At 45.6% G+C, this 27,184-nt stretch overlaps 1 protein-coding gene across 2 annotated transcripts in view; it reads left to right on the top strand.

Annotated features, from left to right (window-relative positions):
- The window catches only part of NCAPG (non-SMC condensin I complex subunit G), a 181,067-nt gene that overhangs the window by 132,681 nt on the left and 21,202 nt on the right, over positions 1–27,184 (top strand). For both annotated transcript variants that reach the window (XM_033948685.1, XM_033948693.1), the window contains exons 17-19: positions 5,990–6,164; positions 20,177–20,338; positions 25,539–25,677. In XM_033948685.1, coding sequence (XP_033804576.1) covers positions 5,990–6,164; positions 20,177–20,338; positions 25,539–25,677 — 476 coding nt within the window. The remainder of the gene's footprint in view (positions 1–5,989; positions 6,165–20,176; positions 20,339–25,538; positions 25,678–27,184) is intronic.

The raw sequence follows: 27,184 nt of genomic DNA, 5'->3' as shown, positions 1-27,184 counted from the left end.
CTTTGCAGTCTGCAGAGGGATCCATTGCATGTGTGATTCCCTTGGATGGTGGAGGTTCAGCGTAGTCTAGCCTGGTGATTGAATCCTCTCTTTCTGTATAGAAGAGTTCCCCTCCAGATCACCATCTGGGTGATCTTGATGATGGATGCCAGTCTTTACTGCTGTGCGGACAATCCATTACAGGGCTGTTGGTCCCCTTCCGAGAGAAAGTGGTCGATCAATCATCTGGAGCTTCGAATGATCTGACTAGTTCTCCTGCACTTCAAGAGTTTGCTCCAGAACAAGACAGTTTGAATCTTCTCGGCTAATGCCACAGTCAGCAAAGCCACAATCAACAAAGGGGCAGCCAGAGTGTGCCTCTGCGGCAGGAGACTTAAATGCTCTTGCTGAGCGGAATGGCATCTTCTGGCTCTTTCAGCAGCGCACATAGCAGGAGCAGACAACATGCAAACAGATTTTCTCAGCTGTCAAACTCTGGTTCCGGGAAAATAGTCCCTGTCCCAGGGAGTCTTCCAATGCATTGTAGAGAGATAGGGATGCCCAATGTTCGACCTGATGGCATTGGCAATCAACAAGAAAGTGTCTCATTTCTTCAGCTGCCGTTGCGAACCTGGAAATGAAAGGTTGGATGCCATGGTGCATCCAACTTATGTCTTTCCTCCATGGCCCATGATAAGCTGCCTTCTATGGAAAATCAAGACACGCCATAGTCGGGTGATTCTCATGGTGCCCAGTTGGCCCAGGCACCAATGGTATGCTAACCTGGTTCAGCAGCAGCTAGAACAGGGGCTCAAACTTCCCTTCCACTCTCACCTCCTCATGCTGTGTCCCATTGCCCTGCAGGATCTGGACCGCTTTGATCTTAGGGCCTGGCTCTTGAGCATGCATATTTAGTGCATAGAGGGTACTTGACAGGAGTGATAGCTACCATCTTGCGCAGCAAGAAGACGTCATCTGTGGCAGTGTATGCGAAGGCTTGGAGGTATTTCAGCATTGGTATACTTGGAAAAATGAAGATCCGAACTTGACTTCGATCCTTTGATCCTTGACACCTTCCTTCTGGAAGGCCTGGAAAAGGGACTTGCAGTCGGCTGTTTGAGAGTTCATATAGCCAGACTTTCCTGCTTCGTTCCTAAGCCCCTAAGGGGCTCTCTGTCCACTCATCTGGATGTAGTTGGGTTTCTGAAGTGTGTGTTACGGCTACACCCTCCGTTACATCAGCCGTTTCTGACTTAGAATCTCAATCTAGTTATCAGGACACTTAGTAGTTCACCCTATGAACCGTTGGACGGGGCTTCTTCGATGGATCTGACCATCAAGACAGTCTTCTTGGTGGCCATTACGTTAGCCTACAGAGTTTCTGAACTTCAGGCCTTGTCCTTCAGAGATCCTTTTCTGTGGATTATGGATTCCAGTGTGATCCTGTACACTGTTCCTTCCTTCCATCTGAAGTTGGTCTCTGGTTTTCACATTAACCAGGAGGTGTGGTTGCCAGCCTTTGCACCCTTGGGTTCAAACAAGCATGAAAAGGTGTTAAAATCGCTGGATGTACGCAAACTTTTGCTGAGGTACTTAGAGGTCACAAACGAGTTTTGTTTGTCCAGTCATTTCGTGCTGGTTGATACAGTCCATAAGGGCCGACCGGCTTTGAAAGCCACCATTTCCAGGTGGATCCGCATGGCCATTTCCGCTGCCTATATTGGAGTTGGAAAGCAGCAGTATTTCAATAAAGGTTAACTCTACACAAGGTGTAACTTCCTTGTGGGCGGAATCTTTGGCAGTTTCCCCAGAAGAGATTTTTAGAGCTGCTACTTGGTCCTCCTTGCATACCTTCACAAAGTTTTACAGGATGGGGAATCAAGGGAGACTGCAGAACTCTTGTTGGGTGAAGATGCCATTTGTACTCTGTGCTTTTATGTTGGAGAGGGGAAAAGACTTAGCATTATGGGATAGAAGAGGAGAGAGAGGAGGTGAAGGTCTGACAAATGTTCTGAGTGATGAGACCCCTTCTCAAACTATCTCACTCCTTGATAAGAGCTCTAAGAGGATGACTTCTGGGGGGTCATACTTTCATCCTTCACTTCAAAAAGCCTTCTTGAGCCACTTCTTGAGGATAGACATGGCAGCCAAGCAGGATTCTGTTTTCGGAAGTTCTGGCAGCTGGCTCATCAGTCCTGAATTTGATGGCCTGCTCTGTTACATCCCACTTGTCCAGGAATAGAGTGGGATTGTACAAGAACCAAAGACTAGGTTCTTACCTTTGCTAATCTTTCTTGTAAATCCACACACTATTCCTGGAACCCTCCTTGGGTGTTGCTGATTTGCTGATTGTCTGCCTCAATAAGTACTGGTAAGTTGGACCTTTGGTTCTTGGACCAGCCTTTCTAAGATTAACATCTGATCATATTGCACACTATGCTATGGGGTTTTTTATCTAATGGTCCCCACCCTGTTAGTGCTGGCTATGTCTCCTTATAGTTCTGATTTTATGGTCTTATCAGTTTTCTGCAACCTGTTTTAATAGTTAATGATTGTTATGCCATTTTATGATAGCAGATTAGATTTGTTTCTCAGGGAGTATCCCTGTACCTTGTATGGCACTTGCTTTTGAGTAGTTTCAGTGATGATTCCACTGATCTCTGCCCACAATTCATCTGGGCTCCCTCCTTCCTTCCTGAGCAGGTTGAACCTGTTACTCACTTCGATTGCATACTGCACAGGGATCTCGCTGACATCAAACTTCCTCTGCATGTCTGGATGCTTGATCTTGCATAATCTGACCCTGGCTATGGATACAAGGAGTTGGTGATCAGATCCACAGTCTGCGCCTGTTATCGTATTTGCAGAGAAAATTAATCCCTTCTATTTTTGCTGGCAGATGATGTATCAATTTGGTTGCGATGCTGCCCATTTTGAGATGTCCAGGTGTAGAGGCGCTGATCTGAAGGCCTGCACATGGCCAAAGAACTGGAAAAGATCAGTTTTTATCCCACTGCTGAAGAAAGGTGACACCAGGGACTGTACCAACTATAGAACAATTGCCCTGATCCCCCACACCAGCAAGGTGCATCTAAAGATCATCCATAGGCGCTTGGGTAACATTTTTGATTAAGAACTTCCTGATCTGGATTTCATAAGGACATAGGGACCCGTGATTACATCACAAACTTGAAGTGGATCATAGAACAGGTGAGGGAGTACCAGAAGATCTACCTGTGCTTCATTGATTATATCAAGGCTTTTGACTGTGTTGAGCATGACAAGTTTTGGAAAGCACTTAGTGAGGTAGGAGTGCCAGTGCACCTGATCAGGTTAATAGAATTGCTCTCCTACGATCAAGAAAAATGGATGACTGACCACAAATTGAAGCTGAACTCGGACAAAACAAAATTTCTACTGTTTGAAAAGGACAAAACCCCATCCATTACAGAATTAGAAATAAACACCACCAAATACCCTATACAGTCCACTCTTAAACTCCTAGGAGTGATGATAGATAGATGCTTCAACATGCAAATCCAAATCAACAAGACCACCCAGAAAGCCTTTTTAATCATGTGCAATCTGCGAAAAATAAGAAAATTCTTCGACAAAGAGCAATATAGGCTCATAGTCCAATCCCTAGTCCTAGGTCTAGTGGACTATTGCAACATCCTCTACCTACCATGTCCCGCAAACATAAAATAACTACAGACTGTACAAAACAGCCCTCAGACTGATCTATTCACTAAGGAAATATGACCACATCACCACTGCATACCTAGACTCTCACTGGCTACCTATACAAGCGCAAATTCAATTCAACCTGTACTGTCTATTATTCAAAGTAATAAATGGCACTGCCCCCACATATCTAAACAATTGCCTAAACTGGAACAATATAACTAGACAAAGGAGAACACAGACCCCATTTACCTACCCCCCATTCAAAGGTACTCAGTGCAAGAAGATATGACAACCTATTAGCGACGCAAGCAGCGAAACTTGACCACCACATCTCCAATTTGCTGACTACAACGATTGACTTCAAATAATAATAATAATTTTATTCTTGTATACTGCCAAAGCCATATAAGTTCGAGGCGGTTTACAGCAAGAGGCGCTGGACAATCAGTGAAGAGGTCACAATCAAAGTCAGCACTGATGAGATGGACACACAGGATGCACTGAAATGGGAACACAGGATGAACTGATGAGATGAGCACACAGGATGCACTGATGAGATGGCAACCCGGATGCACTGATTAAATGGCAATCCGGATGCACTGAAAAGGGAACACAGGATGCACTGATGAGATGAGCACACAGGATGCACTGATGAGATGGCAATCTGGATGCACTGAAAAGGGAACACAGGATGCACTGATGAGATGGCAATCCGGATGCACTGAAATGGGAACACAGGATGCACTGATGAGATGACATTCCGGATGCACTGAAATGGGACCACAGGATGCACTGATGAGATGGGATCACAGGATGCACTGATGAGATCATTTCAAAAAGAAATCAAAACCCTGCTATTAAAAAAATTTATCTAGATACCAAAACACTTCTCTCTTATTCTTTCCCCCCTCGTAAATTCCCCCTCAAAGCTTCCTCTACTCTTGTAATTTTCTCTTCATAAACCCAATTATGTAAACAGCGCCCTAAACTGTAATTTTCCTGGAAATGTCCAGTTACCTTCTTTTGTAATCCGCCTTGAACTGCAAGGTACCGGTGGAATAGAAGTCACTAATGTAATGTAATGTAAAGAAGTTACAGTGCGAGCCAGGTATAGAGATAATAGAATGGTTCAAGATCAAAATGGGAACAAGACAAGGATGCATCCTCTCTCCTTTTCTTTTCAATCTCTGTGCAGAAGTAATCACGAGGAAGCTGAACTTAGAAGATTTGAGTGTTAGGGTGAAAATAGGTGGAAGAACCATCAGCACCCTGAGATGCTGATGATACTACCCTGATGGAAGAGTGAGAAGGACCTGAAGAAGTTGATCCTGAAGCTGAAAAAAGAAAGTGAGAAGATGGGACTTTACCTGAACATCAAGAAGACCAAAATCATGACTACCACCAACAAAGTCCACATAAAAATAAAAAAATGAAGAAATAGAAGTGGTTGACAGCTTCATTTTCCTTGAGTCCCTCATTAATCACAGTGGCGGTTCGACAACAGAGATCAAATGTCTATTAGCACTGGGGCATGCAGCCATGGTGAGCATGGACCAAATATGGAAGTGCAAGGATGTCTCGGTCACCATCAAACTGACCACTGCCCTTGTGGTCCCAATCATGGCATATGGCTGCGAGACATGGACACTTATGAAAACAGATAGAAGAAAAGTTGATGCTTTTGAGCTGTGGTGCTGGAGAAGATTTATACGAATTGCATGGACAGGTAGGATTACTAACAAAGACGATCTTGATCATATAAACCCAGAGTTGTCTCTGGAAGGTGAGATTACCAGATAGAAACTGACCTATTTTGGACATGTGATGAGGGCAAATTCACTAGAAAAGGATATGCTACCCAGAGTGGTCAGTGGTAAAAGTAAACAGGGGAGACTAAAGGACCGTTGGATGGATATCATCAAGAATTTCACAGGAATGAACATCAAGCAATTGAAAGAAGCCGTGGAAAACAGGGGAGCATGGCGAGGACTGGCCTACAGAGTATCTAAGGGTTGGACACAAATGAATGGATAGTAGTAGTAGTATCCCTCCCCTTTCTGTGTCCTGTACAGATATGACTGCTTTTGTACCAACTGGAAGTCAGAGGGGAGGGTCAAAAAATGAAGCTTCCTAAAAAAGAAATCTTGCGAGATGGGATTGACTACCCACTTGTCCAGGAATAGAATGTGGTTTTACAAGAAAGAAGATGAACAAAGGTAAGAACCTAATCTTTTGCTCTAAATGCCTTATTTTTAAAAAAATGTAATTTAGGCTAGTTTTGAAAATACCATTAATCTATTTTGGTTTTGTTTTTTTAACATAGAACGAATCAAGAGTGCTTTGAAGAAGCTTTTCTTCCAACCCTGCGCACACTATTCAATGCCCCTGCATCTTCTCCACTGGCTGATATTGATGTAACTAATGTTGCTGAATTATTTGTGGACCTTACAAGACCTAGTGGGTTAAATCCTCAAATCATAAAGGGAGAGGGCTGTAAGGTATGTTTTTTTTTTGGGTGGTAGATAATATTAATTTGAAGAAGTGAGAAAAACATTTTGCTTACCAAAATTCTGGGATAAAGTTATTTCTAAAATGAGATTTTTATCAAAAGCATTCAGTGAAAGCTTGGTGAACAGAACTATATTTTGGAGAAAGCTAACAAAGTAGAATTTATACCTTGTTTACACTTAACAAATATGTACAGATGCAAGCTTCTGGGGCTTCTTTTAAGAGGCAATGTATGTGGTATAAATTGTTTCAGCAATTTTCTTTTTTGTTTTATTTACTTTTTGTGGAGTTAAGGCTTAATTAACAAGTTGCTTTTGGAGAGAAAGTGATGTCTGCTGCCTGAACCATTGGCTTCAAGCTACCTCAGCTTCAAATTGCTTTTATCCCTTCCATCCTGCAAGAATCGGAGCATAGCCCTTGGACAAATGTCCAAATATCAGCATGTGAAAGGAGAGAAGTATTAGCAACAACCTATCAAGCTGAGAGAATTTGCTTTCACATGAGCTACATCAGACTGAATGGCAGAGAACAATATGGCTACCCCTTCAAGATTTCAGTACATGGCGGAGACTTATGAACTAGTGCTGCCCAATTCAGGAAAAAAAAATTTCAATTCGATTCAGCCATTGAATTGGTTTTTCAATTCGATTTTCCTGCCCAATTGGGTGTTTTTCTTTTTTTGTTGGTTTTTTTCAAACATCCTGGTGGGTTTATTTTATAGCCTCTTTACCCCCTTTGCCTTCTCCTAACTACACTGGCGCTGTGGTGTAAACAAAATAAACAAACAAAAAAGACTTTTCCTCTCTCTGTTAAATCCTAGCTCACGTTTGCGGTCTAACACCAGCTCTGGTAGGACACATGTTTTAAATCTGACATATTGTAATCACAAAATAGAAAATAAAATTAGTTTTTCTACCTTTTGTTGTCTGGTCTTTATTCAAATCTTGTTGGTCCCAGGCTCTGGTTGTCTTCTGATAATTTGCTTGCCAGGGTCTTCTTTTTCTGTGCATCCATCTGCCATCTCTGTCCTCCCCTTCCATTTCCCTTCCCTCCTCTGGAGGTCTGGCATCTTTCTTTTTTTTTTCGCCTCCATCCACAGATCCACCTTTTCTTAACTACCCTTTCATCCAGCATCTTTCCTTCCTTCCCCACCACCCCAAGGTCCACCATCTCTCCCTTTCTTTTCCCAAATACCCTCCTATCCAGTATCTCTATCCCCCCTCCACACCATCTCTTGTGTACAACTTCTCTCCCTTTCTGTTCCTTCCCTCCCTAAATCCCATTGTCTCCTCTATTTTTAGACCATTATTTCTCCCCCCCCCCAGTCTGGCATATGCACGTCTCTTTGAACCCCCCTTCCCTCCCTCCCTCTGTGTACTTCTACACCAGGGCCCCCCCTCCCCTGAAGGTCTGTTCCTCCCTGAAGGCCTGTCCCCCATCCCTGAAGGCCTGTCCCCCCTGAAGGCCTGCCTGTCTCCCCCTTTGAAAGCCTGTCTCCCCCCTTAAAGGTCTGCACCCCCTCTTGAAGGCCTGCACCTCCCTAAGGACTGCCCCCCCGAAGGACTTCGCACCCCCCCCAGGAAGGCCTCCGGGTTCCCCCTGGCCTCCCCGCACCGTTTACCTTATAGCTTCAGCCTGCAGCGAAGATCACAGTTACAGCGTCTTTACAAAGTGCCCCTCCTCTGACATTATAGGCAGGATCGTGGCAGAGGAAACAGCAAAGATGCTGTAACCGTGATCTTCGCTGCAGGCTGAAGCTATAAGGTAAACGGTGCGGGGAGGCCAGGGAGAATACGGAGGCCTTCCCAAGGGGGGATGCACAGTCCTTTGGGGAGGCCGGGGGGAAGCCGACAGCAGCACTTCCCGACTGACCCTCGCCCTCTAATGTAGGTGCGGCAGCGGCTGGCCAGCAAGAGCAGCGCTGCCGCTCCTGCTTTAGGGGGCGAGGGGGGAGGGTCCGAATCGGGAAGCCAATTTTTTTTTTTTTTTTTTGTTTTGAATCAAATCGATTCACCCGAAGTGAATCGGTGAACTGATTCGAATTGTGAATCGGGCAGCACTACTATGAACAGAGCACTCAGTATGAGGCTTCACTTTCAGCAGATTACATTACATTACATTAGTGATTTCTATTCCGCCGTTACCTTGCGGTTCAAGGCGGATCACAAAAAGGATCTATCTGGCCATTTCCAGAGGAATTATAGAATAGGTAGACTCCTTGATCAGAAAAATCTTTCACACCCTCTGGAAACTTCGGTCCATCAGAGCTTACTTCGATGCCTCATCATTTCTAATTCTAGTACAATCCCTTATTCTGAGTCAATTTGATTATTGTAACATCGCCTACTTGGCACTCCCCTAGAAATACATGCGGCGATTGCAACTAGTTCAAAATACAGCGGTTAGACTACTTTGTGGACTGAAGAAGTTTGATCATGTGACACCTTCCTATCGACTTTTACACTGGCTACCGATGGAGGCACGTGTGAAATTCAAGTTTGGTTGTTTTTGCTTCAAGGTACTCTATGGCTTAGCCCCTAAATACATAACAGACCTTTTCTCTTTCTCAACCAACAGACACAAGCAAAGCTCACACCTGAACTTCGTTTCTCCACCGGTTAGAGGTTGTAAATTTAAAAGTCATCATCAACATCTTCTCACACATCAAGCAGCATTATGGGGTAAAGACCTTGAACAATTGCTTGTGCCTACTACCTATGGAGAATTCAAGAAACGCCTGAAAACACATCTATTCCTGAAATACTTAGGAAACCAACCTATTCAATCTTAGTCCTTAACAACTGAGTGCAAGAACCACCTGTCGCTAAATCTGTACTTTGTTTATTCACTCAATCTGTAACATTTCTAATCATTGTAAACCACATAGAATTTCACGGTCCTGCGGTATATAAACTGTTATTATTAATAGTTAGGGAGTAGTCAACTTAGTTCATAGGGATGAAGTAGTTCTTGTGGCGTTAGGTTGTTTTAGAGAGTGGGGAGGCATTAGGTTGGTTTCGATTGTTGGGTATCAGGGATTCTAGTGCAGGAACCACTCAGACCAAATTTTGAGAGTGGATACAGGAAATCAAAACTGAGTTGTAAACAACATACCTGACAGCTTTAGGGGCCAATTGGTGAGGTGAAAATGGAGAGCTGGGCATCTGCTTCTTTGATATGATCTCTCCTTGATGAGCAAGCAGAGACAATCTATGTCACTGAAAAGCAGCTTTCAAAGTAAACAATCGAAAATTGCAGCAGATGCCACAACTTGTGCTTCTAAGGGGTGCTGGAGGGCCCTGATTACATGGATTGTGAGAAAATAGTCCAAAGAATTGTAAGTGCTGTGCTTTCTGAGGCTGGTCACTGATTGATCCCTCAACAATACAATTTGAGCATGCAAATGGAGTTATGGGCTGACCTAGGACAAATCTTCTAAAGACATCATGGTCTATTTTATGATTATAAAATAAAATAATTGATATTAACAAAGGTGAAAGCTCCTGGGAGTTCTACATGAGATATCTATCAGATCAAATTATATCAAGATGTCTACAACTACCCTAAAACATAGATGCAAACTGAAGCCACTGACTCTGTAGCTTCATGAAAAGGGTATTTAGTACAAATGGCAACATCGTTTGGCCTTCTACAAAGATTACATTACATTACATTACTGATTTCTATTCCGCTTGTACCTTGCGGTTCAAAGCGGATTACACAGGAAGAGAACTGGACATTTCCAGGAGGGTACATGACATTGGAGAATACAGGTTGAGGGTATAGACTTAATAACAGAATGAGTGTATAGACATAATAACATTGGAAGGCAAATCTGGTTACATTACATTACATAGCAGATTGTCTGTTTCCATATGTTGGTAGGTAATCGGTTTCGGAAGATGATTTAGGTTCCATTTTTTTTATTTTTTTATTGGTCGATTGAGGGTATGGTGTCAAGGAGTGCGTAGAACCTTGTCGGTGTAAGTGGAGGAGGAGAGGGAGATTAGGAAGATTGTAATGGTATTGAACAGTAGTGTTTTGATTTCTAGGGGGAGAGGAGAGGGAGGTTATGTAGTTTGTATATACTTTTTGAATAGCAGTGTTTTGATTTCTTTACGGAATGCTTTGAAGTCGGATGTTGAGGTTAATAGCCTGGTAATGGAGGGTTTGAGTTTTGCTGCATGCGTTGCTATGAGGTTATCGTAAAGCTTTTTACGATGAGTGCCATTGAGTGGTGGGTATGAGAATGGTGTCAGTGTTGTTCTTGTTCTGGGTGGAAGGTTATAATTTAGGCGATCATTTAGATAGGCAGGTGCAGTACCGTTGATTACTTTGAAGATTAGACAGTATAGTTTGAATTGAATTCTGTCTCGAATCGGTAGCCAATGTGAGTCTAGGTAGGCATTGGTGATGTGATCAAATTTTCCGAGGGAGTAGATTAGTCTGAGGGCTGTGTTCTGAACGGTCTGTAGTTTTTTGATCATGTTTGTAGGGCATGGTAGATATAGGATATTGCAGTAGTCCACAAGACCTAGTACCAGGGATTGTACAATGATTCTGTAGTGTTCTTTGTCAAAGTATTTCCTTATTTTTCTTAAGTTGCGCATTGTGAAGAATGCTTTTTGGGTAGTTTTATTGATTTGAGTCTGCATAGTGCAGCATCTGTCTATCAGCACTCTCAGGATTTTGAGGGAGGTTTGGATTGGGAATTTGATTGCTTTGATTTCCAGTTCTGTTATGGATGGGTTTTTGTCCGTTTCAAGCATTAAGAATTTGGTTTTGTCCGAGTTTAGTTTTAATTTGTGGTTTGTCATCCATTTTTCTACTTCATCCAGTATTGTTTCCAGGTGTCCTGTTGTGGTGTGGTCTTGGGATTCGAAGGGGAGGAGAATAGTTATGTCGTCTGCGTAGCTGAATGATGTTACATTTAGGTTGTCTAGGATGGTACCGAGGGAAGAGATGTAGAGATTGAATAGAATGGGTGAAAGTGGAGATCCCTGCGGGACTCCGCATGGATTTGACCATGGGTTAGATTTCGTATCATTTATCTTAACTCTGTACGTTCTTGTTTTAAGGAATCCTTGGAACCAATTATAAACCACCCCTGAGATCCCTATTGCATCCAGTATCTGGAGTAGTATGGTATGATCAACTAGATCGAAGGCGGTGGAAAGATCTAGTTGGATGATTAGGATCCTGTGTCCTTTACTGGGGTATTGTCGGGCTATGTCCAGTAGTGTTGCTAGTAGTGTTTCCGTGCTGTGGTAAGATCTAAATCCTGAATGAGAAGAGTGAAGTATATTGTGGTCAGCTAGGTAGTTGGTGAAGTATTGAGCCACCAGTCCTTCAATCAGCTTGACGTATAATGGGATCGAAGCGATAGGTCTATAGTTGGTAGGTGTGTCTATAGGGCCTTTTTGGTCTTTCAGTAGAGGTGTGATTATAATCTCTCCAAGATCTTGCAGGAATTGGCCTTCTATTGAGAGTGCTTTGTATCCATTGCGTGAGGCTGGTTTTGAATTTAGGGGAGGCATTTGTAAGTAGATACGATGGGCAGTAGTTCAAGTCGCATGAGGTGTGGCTGTATTTTTTGTATAGTCGGTTCAAATCAGGCCATTGTAGAGTTGGGAAGGTGGATCATGTTCTGTCTGCAGTTATGGCTTCTTCCGTTGTGGGGGTTGTTATTATCTCATCGTGTGTGGTAGTTGAGTTGTTGAAGGTAGTTCTGATTTTGATGATTTTGTGTTTGAAATGGTCTGCTAGTTGGGAAGCTGTTGGTGTTTTGTTGCCTTGAGTGGCAAGGAATGGTTTTGTGTCCGTAAGTTTTTTTTACTAAGTTGAAGAGTGTTTTTGTGTCGGAGGTGTTTGTACCAATTAGCTTAGTGTAGTATGTTTTGCGCTTTTCCTTGAGTTTGATGTTATATAGTTTGATTTGGGTTCTCCAAGCGGATTTGGTTTGGTCATTTCTCTTTTTTCTCCAAGATCTTTCGAGTTGTCTGCAATGCCTTTTTAGTAGGAGGAGTTCGGAGTCGAACCACTTGTCTGAGGGTCTGCAGGTTCTGTGTTTGGTTTTTTCTGGGGCTAGCTCGTTCAAGGTTGTTTCACTTAGGGTGCGCCAGTGTTTTACAAAGTCTGTGTGGTCTGTGGGGATGATTGCAGGGTCTACTTTGTCCCAGAACGTGACTGGTTCAATTTTCTGTCTAGATTTGAAGGTTGTTTTTTGTGGCTTAGATTTTATGTTATTTTGAGGCCAGTTGATTGTGAAAGTGTATTTGTGGTGGTCTGACCAAAGAGAGGGATGCCAGGTGCCGTTGGCGATGTGAATATTTGGGGTGTGGAGGTTGTGAGACGCGAATGCTGCTGTATCGAGTTGGTGGCCTTTTTCATGCGTGGGTTCAGGATTGAGGATCTGGTAGGATAGGGCGTCGAGGTATGAGAGTATTTCGTTTGCTTGTTTGGATGTGTGGTCTTCGAGGTGGAGATTGATGTCTCCTAGGAGCAAGTTGTATTTAGAGGTTAGAGAGTTCTGGAATAAGAATTCTTCGAGTTCAAGTTTTGAGGTGTTCCATTTTCCTGGAGTGATGTAGCATAGCAGACAGTTTAAGGTGTCTGTGAATGTATTGTCGGAGAGTTGGCATGCAAGAAGATCTAAGTGAGGGGTTGATTGTTTGTGTAGCACTTTTAGGTTGAGGGTGTTTTTTACTATAATCGCTAGTCCTCCCCCTCGTTTGTTTTCTCGACAAACCAGCTCTAATTTGTAACCTTTGGGGCAGAATTCGGTTATGCATGGGTCCGAGTTGGATGTTAGCCAGGTTTCAGTTAGGAAGAGACAGCTTAGTTGTTCTTTGATTAACCAGTCTTTGATTAGATTTGCTTTTGGGCTAATTGATTTTATATTCATGTAGGCACAGGCTAACGAGGTGTGTTTTGTGTTGGAGTTAAGGTTGCAATTGAGGTAGAGGATATTTTTTGGTGGTGGTTGTTGTTTTTGTGTGGTGGTTTTGTGCTTTGGTGGTGGTCTTGGTTGGTCAGTGGGCAAGATGTAAGGGTTCTGGTGGTGTGGATTTTTCTGGGTGGATGTGGTTGTCTGTAGGTTGCTGTCAGAATTGGGATGGGTGATAGGTGATATCCTGTGGTTTGCCAGTTTGAAATGAGTAGTGAGAGTATTAGGAGGGCAAGTATGTTTTTGTATGCGTGATTTTCCATTTTGTTTGAGGGGTGGATGGAGAGAGTTTCTGTTCGCTCTCCTCTCTGATGAAGGTAATCGCCTATGTGTTTTGATTCTGGCTTGTGGTGGTGTATGAGGAGTCTGGTCCCTCGCAGGTCGGGGAGAGGGGCGGAGCAGGGCTCCCACGCTGCCTCTCCTCTGCTGGTCTCTGGGCTCTGGTGCTAATGGCCGCGCTGCAGGGAGGTAAAAGTCGGGTCCCTCGCAGGTCGGGGAGAGGGGCGGAGCAGGGCTCCCACGCTGCCTCTCCTCTGCTGGTCTCTGGGCTCTGGTGCTAATGGCCGCGCTGCAGGGAGGTAAAAGTCGGGTCCCTCGCAGGTCGGGGAGAGGGGCGGAGCAGGGCTCCCACGCTGCCTCTCCTCTGCTGGTCTCTGGGCTCTGGTTCTAATGTTGCGTACTCACTTTTAAGTAGTCACATCCTGTGTTATATCAAATAAAAATCAAGGAGGAGGCCCAAGGACTGATCTCATCAGATATGTGAAGGTGGAATCCAAACTAAGGGAGTGACTTGATTGTGAAAAGCTATTCCACATGATCAGTGGTCTACCCTTTCTTTCGGGAAACCGATTCCCGAGTCAAGTATTGCTTACCAGTGCTGGATTTTCTCTTCTCCTGACCTCATTGAGGAACTTTTTACCCCCTACCTTTTTTGTTGCAAGCAGTCTTGTGTGTTATATGGACTGTAGGCCTCATTCTACTATGGCATTGAGGGGGGGGGACATATAAAGAAGAGGAATGTAGCAGTATAGCATATAAGATGTAAGAATGTAAGATAATCTGGTGGGGATGCATAGAGTGCAGTCAGCTTACTCCAGATTGGATGCCAACAGATTGGATGTTGCTCCAACCAGGTATAATACGGGAGGGGGAATATGGTAGAGACATGTGGGAAACAAGCAGACAGCATATTCTCATAGATGGGTGATGTCATCCACAGAGCTTGATATGGATAGTGCATGTGCAAGTGCCTTCCTGCCTGACACCAGCTCACAGGATCATCGGTTCTTAGTTTTCCATGGAGCTAAGAAGATGCGTGTCATTGGAGTCTCTCCAATTGCAGCACTTTTTTTCCCTTTATGTGCCTTCCCGTATCGTTTTTCTTCATTTCTTTCTTTTTCTTTTTCTTTGATATTTATTTTTTCAGAGTTTTGTTCAAAAATGTTTACTCTTTTGTTTTTGGGCTGTCAGCCCTCCTTCAGCCTGTTTTCTGGCTGATGGCATCAATTATTTTTCGGTTGTAAATTTACTTGACCTTCAGAGGAAAACTTGATTCCTTCAATCTAGCATCGGCAGTTTTTCCCTCAGTGTCAAAGCCACCTACAGGCTTCAAGAGATGTTCTTGGTGCAATGGGGCCATATCAGCCACTGACCCATACAGTTGGTGCCTTCAGCGCCTTGGTCCTGAGCACTGGGTAGACTCTTAATTGTTGTTCTAAGTTACAAAAGCGTCTTCAACAGAAGAAACATTTTGGACCCTAAGATTCATCACAGAGGTCCTCAACACCGTCATGTCGGCTGCCTCGATACCGATGCCAACACCATCAAGTAAACCTGGATTGGTTTGACGCATGAAGTTGCAAGGATTTGCTTTGTTTCGAGGCTTGGTACCTTCTTTCCCTTTCCCTATGTACAATACATATATCATAAAGCACTTTCTTAATTGTATATTTGGGAAAACTGGAACTATAGCATTTAGGAGATGATTTTTTTTAAATGTAAAAATTTCTTAGGAAAATATTCAATTAAGATACTAGTAGAAATATGCAAAATAAAAGCAATTTGAAATTAAAATTATGAGAGATCTTTTTAAAGTATAGTTTGAATTTCATATAACCATTATTATCCCAGGACAAGCAGGCAGCATATTCTCACATGTGGGTGACGTCATCCACGGAGCCCCGATGCGGACAGCTTTTCAAGCAAACTTGATTGACGATTTCAAGTTTGCTAGTGCTGCACCACGCATGTGTGTGCCTTCCTGATCCACTAGAGGGCACATCCCCTCCTCATGGTCTTCAATTCTTAGTTTTCCGCGGAGCCAGAAAGCCCTGTCTCTCTTCTCTGCGTTCTTATAAGTGCCTTTCTAGCACCGCGGCTTCTTTATTTTGTTAGGGAGTCGCTGTGCGTTTGTTGATTGATCGTGTATTTCTTTGTTTCAAAAAAAAAAAGGACTTTTTATTGTGTTTCTGCTGGTTCCACCGGCAGGCCCTTCTTGGGCCTCAGCCATGCGGCTAGGCTTCATTTGGCTGCAGCTGTATTTTCTTCTTCCCTGGCCTCTCTCTGGGCTCACCTCGTGTGAGCAGGATGTCCAGGACCATTTTTCCTTCGTTGGAATCGGACTGAGTAGCTTCGATCCCCGGTAAATCTTCTTTCTTTCTTTCTGTTCTTCTAGCTGCGTTACCTCGGTAATGCCACCGGCTGAGTCTCAGGCATTCCAGGCATCGAGTGCAGTCGTGCCTGCCTCTACGAGACCTTCGAAGTGTGCCTCCTTTCATGGGAATACTCATCTCGAGGTTGCCCTTTATGGAGCGCACTGCTGCACCTTTATTACCAGTTTCATTGGTACGGTGCCGACTTCTGAACCTCGATGTGCCTCGACGTCGACTGGGGCTTCGTGCCTCGACGTCGACTGGGGCTTCGTGCCTCGACGTCGACTGGGGCTTCGTGCCTCGACGTCGACTGGGGCTTCGTGCCTCGACGTCGACTGGGGCTTCGGGCCTCGACGTCGACTGGGGTTTCGGGCCTCGACGTCGACTGGGGTTTCGGGCCTCGACGTCGACTGGAGCTTCGGGCCTCGACGTCGACTGGGGCTTCGGGCCTCGATGTCGACTGCGGCTTTGGGCCTCGACGTCGACTGCGGCTTGGTGCCTCGACATCGACGTCGACTGTGGCTTGGTGCCTCACCGCCGCCTGAGGCCCTGTGCCTTGACATAGGAGGCGGCTTGGTGCCTTGACGTCGTCTAAGGCTTTGTGCTTCGACTTTCTGCCTCGATGTCGACTGGGGCTTGGTGTCTCGATGTCGACTGAGGCTGGGTGTCTCGACGTTGACGGATGCTTTGTACCTTCGACGTCGGCTGCGGCCGTGTGCTCCGCGTCACTTGACGCTTGTGCTTCGACGGCGCCTGAGGCTTGTGCCTCAACGTCGACTGAGGCTGGGGGCCTCATTGTCGGCTGGAGATCTGTGCCTCGTCATTGCCGAGGCTTCGTGTCTCGCCGTCGACTGGAGCTTTGTGACTTGACGTTGCTTGGGGCTTTGCCCTTTGGTTGGCGGTGGCCTTGTGTCTCGATGTCGACTGTGGCTTGGTGCCGCAACGTCGCTGGGGGCTTTATATCTCGGCAGCAGCTGAGGCTTTGGGCCTCGGCGTCGACTGCGGGTTTGCGCCCCGTTATCGACGGGGGCTTAGTGTCTCGACGTCGTCTGGGGCTCTGTGCCTCGGCGGCTCCGGCTCCGGCTCCGGTTCCCCGCTTTCTCTTCGGTTCATTCCGGGCAGCCGTGACGGAATCTTGTAGTATGGAGTTTGGTTGCCTGGAGGAGACTCTCTCCCTGCTCCAGCTCTATTGCTCCTGCCATGCGTTATCTCGCTTGGCGCAGAGTGTGGCTGAGGATCCGAACCTCCAGGATCGTCTCGCCACTTTTACTTACGTGAGTTCTGCGCTTCTTGAGGCCTCTCTTGTGGTGGCCACTAACCGCCTCTCAGAACGCGACCGGTCCTACGCCTATCGGGACGCCTTCAGCTGAATCCCGTCTGCCTTGGTGGTTTGGACTCCTTCTCCGGAGGGACCCTCCGGATACCTTTCTTGTGTTCTCGGCCTCCTTCGCAGCAGCCGCAATAGCTGCAGCAGCGCCGGGTTATGGTCCAGTCGCCGGCTTCGGCGACTCCTGGCCGTCTTTTTGACTATTCTCGTATAGCCTCCGGGCTGCTCTCCTTCTGGGATTCCTCCCCTCCCTTCGGGAGGGGTGTCTCCGTGTCTACGCACCGGGAGTATAGCCTCGCTTCTGTCGGTTGGGCATTCCCATCCTCCCATCTGCATCTGGTCCAGGCCCTTCGTGACCTGCACTAGTTCTAGTCCGGGAGTGGTTCAGACTCTGCCCGCCCCAGTCTCGGGAGTCCGTTGGGGCGGACCTGGACCCAGTTTGTCTGCGCTCCTTCTTGTCTCGGCCTCATTGGGTGGCCCTTGTTTGTTTATGCCGGAAGGTGGCCCCTCTGTCCTCGGTCCGCCTCCGGTCTTTTCTGCCTCGGCAGGCCGCCTGTCTGCGCTTGAGTCAGCTGGTGTCTCCGCAGTCTTCGGCCTCGGCCGAGCTGATGTTGATCCTTTTGGGATCATGGGTCTCCACGGTTCATGTCCCGATGTTCGCCTGGTTTCATCTTCGTGTTCCCCGCTGGACCCGAGCATCTCAGTGGTGGCAGGATCGGGATCCCGCTTCCAAGCACATTGTGGTGCCTCCCTCCTTGACACGCTTGTTTCGTTGGTGTGCCACCTCTTCGTATCCCCGCATCAGAAGGTTCTGCCGATGGACTCCTCGGCATAGGCTTAGGGGTGCACCTTGACGGCCTTCGGACTCAGGGTCTTTGGTCGGGTGCGGGCCGTCGCAGCCGCATCAATCTGCTGGAGCTCCGGGCCATTTATAATGCCGGGGTGGATTTTCGTTATTGGTTGCAAGATTGCGGGGTCCTGGTGCGTCCCGACATCCCGGTGGCGATGTATTCTGTGACAAAGCCAGGGTGTACAGGTTCCCTGTTACTTTGCAGGGGAGCCCTTCGTCATTGGCAGGGGGCGTTACACCACTACTTCTTTCTTCGGGTGGTGTATTTCCGGGGCGAGCAGCATTGTCTGGTGGACACGTTGAGTCACCCTTCTCGGTCGCTCCATTCTCAGACTCTGCGGCATGTGGTTGTTCGGTGGGGAACCCCAAAGGTAGTTCTGTTCGCTTCGCCCCTCACTCACTGGTTGCCTCGATATTGCTCGAGGATATTCTCCCGGGTCCGCATCGAGGTGGATGCTTTCCTTCTCGATTGGATGGGCAGGTTCCTCTATGCGTTCCCTCCCTTTACTCTGATTCTCAGATCTTTGATGCACCTCCTGTCGGGCTGCGCCACCATGATCTTGCTGGCTTCTCTGTGGCCCTGACAACTGTGGTTCTCCCTGCTCCTTCAGCGTGTCAGGGAGCCTCTGCTTCTACCTATGTTCCCTTCTCTGCTGTTTCAGTGTTGAGGTTTCTGTTGCCTCCCAATCTGCAGTCTCTACACTTATCAGCTTGGTTCTCGCAACGTGCCTCCCTCCTTCTGTTTCTCTCAGTCGGTGGGGATATTCTCGAGGCTTCTCGTATGGGCTCCACTCGGTAATGCTTTTCCCAGAAATGCTCCTGATTTGCTGCGTGGTGTGCTGAGCACTGCATGGATCCACTCTCTGCCTCCTTCCCTTCAGTGCTGGATTTTCTGTTCCACTTGTCTCGGTCTGGTCTCAAATCGACATCTATCAGAGTCCACCTCTGTGCGATTGCTGCCTTTCCTTGGCCGCTGGATGGGAAGCTGCTCTTCGTCCATCCGACGGTTTCCCGCTTTCTGAAGGGTCTCTTCAATGTTCATCCTCCGCTCAAGCCCCCTCCGGTGGTTTGGGATCTTAGGGTGGTCCTGGCTCAATTGGTGAAACCTCCGTTTGAACCCATTGATAACGCTCTTTTGATCTGTTTCACCTGGCGGGTGGTATTCCTGGTTGGTCTCACGTCTGTTCGTAGAGTCCGTGAGCTGCAACCTCTGGTTGCGGACCCGTCTTCTGCTGTATTTTATCAGGACGCAGTGGTCCTGCGTACTCATTACAAGTTCTTGCCCAAGAAGGTTTCGGACTTTCATCTCAATCGTTCCATTGTTCTTCCGGTCTTTTTTCCGAAGCCCCACTCTCATCCTGGCGTGGTGGCGCTTCATACGATTGACTGTAAGAGGGCGTTGGCTTTTTATCTTCAACGCACTCAGTCTCATCGGACGGTTCCTCAATTGTTTTTGTCCTTCGACCCTACTCGGGTGGGACGCTCTGTTTCCCAGCGCACCTCGTCCAACTGGTTGGCTGCTGGTTTGCTACGCTCAGGCTGGTCTCGCGCTGCATGGTCGAGTCCCGGGACATAGAGTCCGAGCGATGGCGGCTTCTGTAGCTTTCCTCAGGTCAACGCCTATCGAGGAGATTTGCAAGGCTGCCACTTGGTCTTCGGTTCATTCTTTCACCTCCCACTACTGTCTGGATACTCTGTCCAGGAGCGACGGCCGGTTTGGCCAGTCGGTTTTGCGTAATCTGTTTTCTTGAATTGCCAACTTCCCTCCGTCCCTTTTTGGTTAGCTTGGAGGTCACCCACATGTGAGAATATGCTGCCTGCTTGTCCTGGGATAAAGCACAGTTACTTACCGTAACAGGTGTTATCCAGGGACAGCAGGCAGATATTCTCACAACCCACCCGCCTCCCCAAGGTTGGCTTCTTTGCTAGCTATCTAAACTGAAGACCATGAGGAGGGGATGCGCCCTCTAGTGGATCAGGAAGACACACACATGCATGGTGCAGCACTAGCAAACTTGAAATCTTCAATCAAGTTTGCTTGAAAAGCTGTCCGCATCGGGGCTCCATGGATGACGTCACCCACATGTGAGAATATCTGCCTGCTGTCCCTGGATAACACCTGTTACGGTAAGTAACTGTGCTTTCAGTTTTCAAGATCTCAGTCACTGTTGGAAATACTTATAACACTTCATTTTTTTGTTTGTTTTTTTCTTTAACCTACCAAATAGACATTTACAGTGCATGACAACTTGGCCTTAAATATTTGCAATGAGATCTTAAAGGACCCAACTGCTTCTGATGTTCGTATCTATGCAAAAGCTTTAAGTTCATTAGAACTTAGCAAAGATTCCAGAAAGGATCTTTTGATTCTTATAAGCGAGATCATTGAAGTAAGTAATGGAAACCGAACCTGTACAGAAATTATGATGTCTTTCTTTTAAATATTTCTGAATGTTTATTATGCTAGTACTGAAGATGCTGGTTTTGCTAAAATAAGATTTTTGCTTACAAATATATGGCAAGGTGAAGCAGTAAACTTGCCATATTGGCCATCTGTGATTACTCATGATCAGAGATCAGAGATGGACAATTACTTGGAAGCCTGTACAAAGGAAAGCTAAAAGAAATATAGAGGTAATTGTGCAGTTGGATGACCAATTCATAAGTTGTTTAAGTATATTGTCCATATAAATTTGATGTGGATTTTAGCAAAGTTGTATGTTCAAAGCTGAGTGCTGAAAATGGCAGCATAAATTTATTCAGATAATATACAGTGGTGCCTCGCACAGCGAACGCCTCGCACAGCGAACGCTGCGCACAACGAACTTTATGTCGTGATCCGTATAACGTACTTCGTTTCACACAACGAAGTCGCCCGAGCTGCATACTTCCGGGGTTCCTGCGGGGTTGGATCGCAGCGGGGTTGGTCGAGCCGCGAGGGTAGTCTCCTTCTCCTTACCTGCCCTGTCGCAGCCGCACACAGCCGAACGGAAATCTTCCCGATGTCAGCGCTGACGTCGGAGGGAGGGCTTAAGCAAAGCCCTCCCTTCCTCCGACGTCAGCGCTGACATCAGGAAGACTTCCGGTCGGCTGTGTGCGGCTGCGGCAGGGCAGGTAGGAAGAAGGCAATGGCGAACAAAAGAGGGGGGAGGGGGCGGTCCGCCCCGAAGAATGTGCACAGCTGGTCAGGTCCCCCGATCGACCGACAACAGGCCCGGCCGACAAACCTCCCTGCCCTGTAGCCGCGAATCTAAATTACCTCTTACAGCAGCTTCAATAATCCAGCTGCTGTAAGAAGGTAATTTAGATTCGCGGCTACAGGACAGGGAGATTTGTCCGACCGGGCCTGTTCTGTTGTCGGTCGGGTGCAAAAGCGCCACAAAGGTGGAGGCAGGGAGGGAGGAAAGGTGGAGTGGAGAAGAAAAGACGCTTAAGGGGGGAGAAGGCCGCTGAAAGCACATGTTGGAGCAGGGGATGAGAGGGAGGGAGAGAAGGGGAAATATTGGACAAGGGCAGAAGGGATGCTAAATCATAGGGTGACAGGCAGAGAGAACAACAGGAAAAAGAGTGGAAGCAATCTTGAACCCTGAGGGTGAGGGCAGAGAGAGGTGGTGAGATGATTGATCATGGGGAGAGGGACAAAAGGGAATAGAGATGGGATAGGAAGATATTGGAAGTAAAAGGACAGGGAGATGTATGTTTTTAGATGTATCTAAATAAAAATAATAACAAAAAATTTATCTTTTTTATGTCATCTTAGCATATTTTATGCTGCAGAACGAATTATTTTTTTTTACATGTATTCCTATGGGAAAACGCGTTTCACATAACGAACGTTTCACATAACAAACTTGCTCCTGGAACCAATTAAGTTCGTTGTGTGAGGCACCACTGTATATCTATAGTTGTTCCTGCTATTTCTCTGTTCAGACTTGAAAGATAAGTTATTTGGAGAACAGATGAACTTTGCTACTCTCTGTATAACTTAAAGCCCCAACCCCTGGCTACCGCAAATTGTACCACACTTTAATACATACCGCAAAAAAATTTGGCCCAAAAACAGGGGTCTCGGTTTATATTTGGGCCAGCACCCCCCCCCCCCCGGACTTGTTGCAGGCCTCCGCTGGGCCGCCAGGCTCTGCACCCTGTCTCCCCTCCCTGCCCTGCCCATTGTACCTCTCTGCTGCATACCTGGAATCACTGGTGGTCCAGAGGTGTAGCGGGCAGAAGCGAGTTTTCCGCGCACCTGCCCCATGCTAAACCGGTGGCTGCTGTGACTTCTGGCTTCAGCGGTACCGAGCAAGGGAGTGCTTTGGCACTGTTGCTCGGTGCTGAGCGGCTTCCTGAATGGCTTCTGTGAATTCTTGTGAGACTTGCTACAGCCATTCAGGAAGCCGCTCAGTGCCGAGCAGGAGCATTTGGTACTGCTACTCGGCACTGAGTGGCTTACTGAATGGCTGCAGTGAGCCTTGCAAGAATATGTGGGATCCATTTAGGAAGCCGTGCACCTTGGTGTGATAGTGTCTGAAGCCAGAACTCACAGCAGCCACAGGTTTAGCAGCAGCTCAGAGAGGAGGTACAATGGGCAGGGAGGGGGCAGAGCCTGGGAGGAAGGGGGAAAGGGTGGAGAGCCAAGGCATGGAGGGAAGGGGGCTGGGTGCAGAGCCTGACAGGGGAGGGAGGGAGGGAAGGGGGCTTGGTGCAGTGCGATCAAAGCTGTTTTCCATGCTTGCTTGTGGTTGGGGGGGGGGGGGAGTTGCCATTGCTTTTCTAGACAGCAGCAATTTTGTTTCTCTACCTTCTGTAATTCTCTGAGCTTCCAGGAAACCTTATACAGCAATATTTTCACTTCAAATGGAAGCAATTCTGTCTCTCTAATATAGAGCCAGGGCATGATTTTTCTGTGTAGCATTCTGTAATAATTAGGTTTATTCAGTTTTCTCGATTGTGGAGGTGATATAAGGGGAGGGGACACAGGGGTTTTGTAGATCCTTGCTGTGTATTATTTGTGTTTATAAAATGAAAATTGTACAGAATATTGTTTATTTTTATATTTTAATAAAATAATTTCAGTAAAAAATCAATTATTTGAGGCTTGGGCAGATGGGATCAGATGGCTTGCAGGGATGGGGCAGAGACGGGGACTGAGCTCATTGGGGCGGGGCAGGGACAGGGAATGGGTGTGTGTGGGGGGGCCAGGGCCAAGCTCACGGGAACAAGATACGGATGGGGACATATTTTTCCATTCTCTTGTGCAGAGTGATGCACCTGGGGAGTAAAAATCCAAAGGAGTTGTACATGCTAGGAGTTGAGAAGCTGATATGCATGGATTGGAGAAGAGACCTTGGTGTGATAGTGCCTGAAGATCTTAAGCTGCGAAACACTGTGACAAAGCAGTGACCATAGCCAGAAGAATTCTAGGCTGCATAGAGAGAGGAATTGCCAGCAGAAAAAGTGAGGTGTTAATGCCCCATACAAGTTGTTGGTGAGGCCCCACTTGGAATTTTGTGTGCAATCATGGAGGTTGTATCTTTCTAAGAATGTAAGAAGACTTGAAGCGGTCCAGAGGAAGGTGACGAAAATGATATTGGGATTGCGCCGAGAGCCGTATAAGAAGAGGCTTGAATACCTGAATATGTATACCCTAGAGCAGTGTATTGCAAACTGTGTGCCTCCTGAGATTTCAGGTGTGCCGCGAGATGCTGGGGAGGAGGAGAGGCACTGGCACCGGCTGACTGCCTACAGGACGTGCCTCTTGCTGCAAGAGACACATCCTGTGTGCGTTCAGCTGGTGCCAGTGCCTCTCCTTCACGCGTCTTTCCTTCTGGCACCCCGCACTGGTGGCTCAAGGCCCGTTTGGAGGGCCTTCGTGAGTGCGTCAGCGTTAGCGTGACGTCATCGCGTTGACGTCCACGCACTTTGAGATGCATCAAACCGTGGCCAGTACGTTTAGTGTGTTGTGGCTCAACAAAGTTTGCGAGACAATGTCCTAGAGGAGAAAAGGGGTAGAGGAAATATGATACAGATGTTTGAATTCTTGATTGGCATTAATCTACAAACAGTTCTTTTCGAGAGATGAAGAAAGTGGTAAAACTAGAAGATATAATATGAGGTTGCAGGGCGGTAGACTTAGGAATAATGTCAGGAAATAATTTTTCATGGAGAGGGATGGTGGATGCCTGGAATGCCCTCTGTAGAGGTGGTATAGGCAAAAACAGTGACTTATACATATAAAAGATCCTTAAATAGAAACAGGAGAGTATAGACACAAAACTTAACATATCAAAAGCTATAACTCTGTTTATGATGTGCGGGAGCACTGTTTAATCGAAGACCCTGCAGTAGGGAATCAAAGTTGATGTGGATGGACTTAGACAGTCTGTGTTCAGTATACGGCAAGACAGGTTGAGACAGCTGGAGTTAGCTTTGATGGTGACTCTCAGCAGTGGGGCAGGAGCGGTGCTTAAATTGAATCCCCAGCAGTGGGGAAGCAAAGCTGATGCTGAACCTGATTATAAGGTCTGTGTCCAGTATATGGCAAGACAGATAGGGACAGGCTGAATTTAGCTTTCATGGTGACTCCAGCAGTGGGGCGGTATAGCTGATGCCGGATGAACTTCTATAGTGCATCCATATGTGACAAGATAGATCAGGAGCAAGTATATGTATCTTATACCACATTTATATCATCTGAGTACAGGTCTTACCTATCTTGGAGGAGGGGAAGACATCTTATAGGGGAACTTAACAAATAAAATGAATAATTACTTGATTGTTGGGCAGACTGGATGGACCATGCAAGTCTTTATCTGCCATCATTTACTATGTTATGTAACAGTTCTGCAAAATCTTTTTAATACTTGAATGCCAGCTCTGCCCTCAAGCATTTTTTTCCCGTCAGGCTCACAATTAATTACCAATTTCACCTCATAAGCCTGGCTCCTGCAGTCCCACAGGTGGAATATTATGCCTGTTTTTCTTCAGAAAAATTAAAATTGCTTACCTGTAGCAGGTGTTCTCTAAAGACAGCAGGCATATGTTCTCACATCACTCCCACCTCCCCTTGAGTTGGCTTTTTAGCTTTTGTACTGTACTGCTGGTCCCACACTGGACTGTTGAGCGAGAAGGCATTCTTGCATGAGCGGAGAGGGTGCTGCCTCAAAGAATTAAAGTGATCAGTGCATTGTGGCAGTGTCCACACTAAGCTCCGTGGATGATGTCACCCCACATAGTATGGCAATATATGCCTGCTGTCCTTGGAGAACACCTACTACAGATAAGTAACTGCTTTTTTGCTGCATTAAAAGACTTCAAGGTTTTTGTTTTTTAAAAATAAAGGAATGCATATGAAGTTAATACCCACTGCTGACTGCACATATGCTTTGAACAGTGAAGCCAGTGTTTCCAATTTATTAATTCTGCTAACTGTATTTTCATTTTATAGGATTTCTTGTACTTTTAACAGCAGCACTGAAAATATAGACTAGATATCCATGCAGCAGTTTATGATCCATTTTATGGTTTTTATCGTGTTAATTTTAAATGGAATGATTAATTTTCAATTATCAATATCACTTGCTGTGTTAATAGGAGGTGAAAGACAAGAGATGTCAACGACTTATAGAAAAAGTCAAGCTACAATTAAAGAAAGAGGAAAGTATAAATCAGAGTCAAGCTAAAGTATCACAAGAAACCGATACCACGACTTCTGAGCAATCTAAAAATGAAGGTATGAAAGTTTATAGATGAGTGTACACACTGAAAATGTGTACTCCCAAGGCACAATATTTCATGTTTCTAAGTGTCAGTAAAAATTACCAGTGTGCTGGCTTCATAACTCAGATAGTGTTAAGCACTGTCATTAGGAAGATCCCTGTTTTAATTATTTATTGAGCAATTTTGTTTACTATCAAATTTGGGGAGCCAAGTCAAAGCAGTATACAGATAAAAGAAAACAGGAACTACAAATAATTGATAGAAAAGACACACACAAAATTAAGTCTCGATCATAAAATTATTGGTGACTGAACATTTTGCAGTGGTTTTTCACTTTTCAGTACAATCAACTCATGGAGATATCAAAATGCATTAAGTACTAAATGCCACATTAAAAATATGAGTTTGAGAGTTTTTTTTCAATAACTGGCAGGAGGCTAGACTGTTGATGGCATATGTCGGTGAGAGATGTAGCTGAAAGTTTCCCTCAAGTTTTTTCTTTTTTACCTCCTGTCATAATGCCTCATGCAAAGAGAAAGCAGAGTGTGCAAACTGTCCTTTCTGGGCCCGTACTTTGTCCCCAACTGAGCCTACCCTTGACTGATTGACTGTCAAACCTGCTCCAGAGATATCGAGCCAGAAGGGGCGAAGGAGTGGCGAATGAGTGCTGCTCTCTCCCTTGAAATACATTACTCTATCCCTGCCAGCTGTTACAATCCCGCCGTGTCCAACAGGGGTTGATGAAGTCACTGCTGTTGTTGACCGAGAGGAGGGAAGGCCCGGTGAATTGACTGCTGATGTTACGAACAAGGGAGCAGTAAGTTATTCTATTACTCTCTTGGCAGTTACCCTGGAAGAGATTTGGAAGGTTCTTTAAAAATTAGAGGTTGTTTTGCACAAGAAATCACCCTGAAGTTGGGTAAGCTTGAGACTTATTTGAAAACATGGATATGTGATTCATTGAAAAATGGAACAATTTGAAAAATATAATAGAAGGCTTAACATTAGTGTTGAACTTTCCCAAATCTGTCTTCTCTTCATTGCATTTCTTAAAAAAATATTTAACTGAGATTCTTTCTGTGTCTACTCAGACTATTACTCCTATTAATAAAATATATTATTTAACTTAATGATTAATAAATGGAAGATTGGATTCAAGTAGAAATCGAGTTCAACACCAGGAACAAGCTCAATGAGAATTTAATATATTGGAAGATATTTCTAATGTGTTCGAAACCTCACTTACAAATGTATCAGAAAGAGCAACTTTGATTTTCACATTAGTTTTTGAGCAAAATTTAAATAAACTAAACCTTAAGTTTGTATACCGTATCATCTCCATAAAGATAGAGCTCGACATGGTTTATAGGTAATTCAATAAATGAGGGAAGGACATAATAAGAAATTAGAGGTTATGAAGAGGATAGCTAGCTTTACATTTTATTTCAGAGATATGGAAAAAGATAGAAGAAAGTACTATTTTGGATTGATTTATAGTGCGCAAGTAAAGGATTAGGAAG

Source organism: Geotrypetes seraphini, chromosome 1, assembly GCF_902459505.1.
Source record: "Geotrypetes seraphini chromosome 1, aGeoSer1.1, whole genome shotgun sequence".
NCBI classification, from domain to species: Eukaryota; Metazoa; Chordata; class Amphibia; order Gymnophiona; family Dermophiidae; genus Geotrypetes; species Geotrypetes seraphini.
Note: the sequence above shows the minus strand (reverse complement) of the source record. Positions and strands in the feature narration are given on the sequence as shown.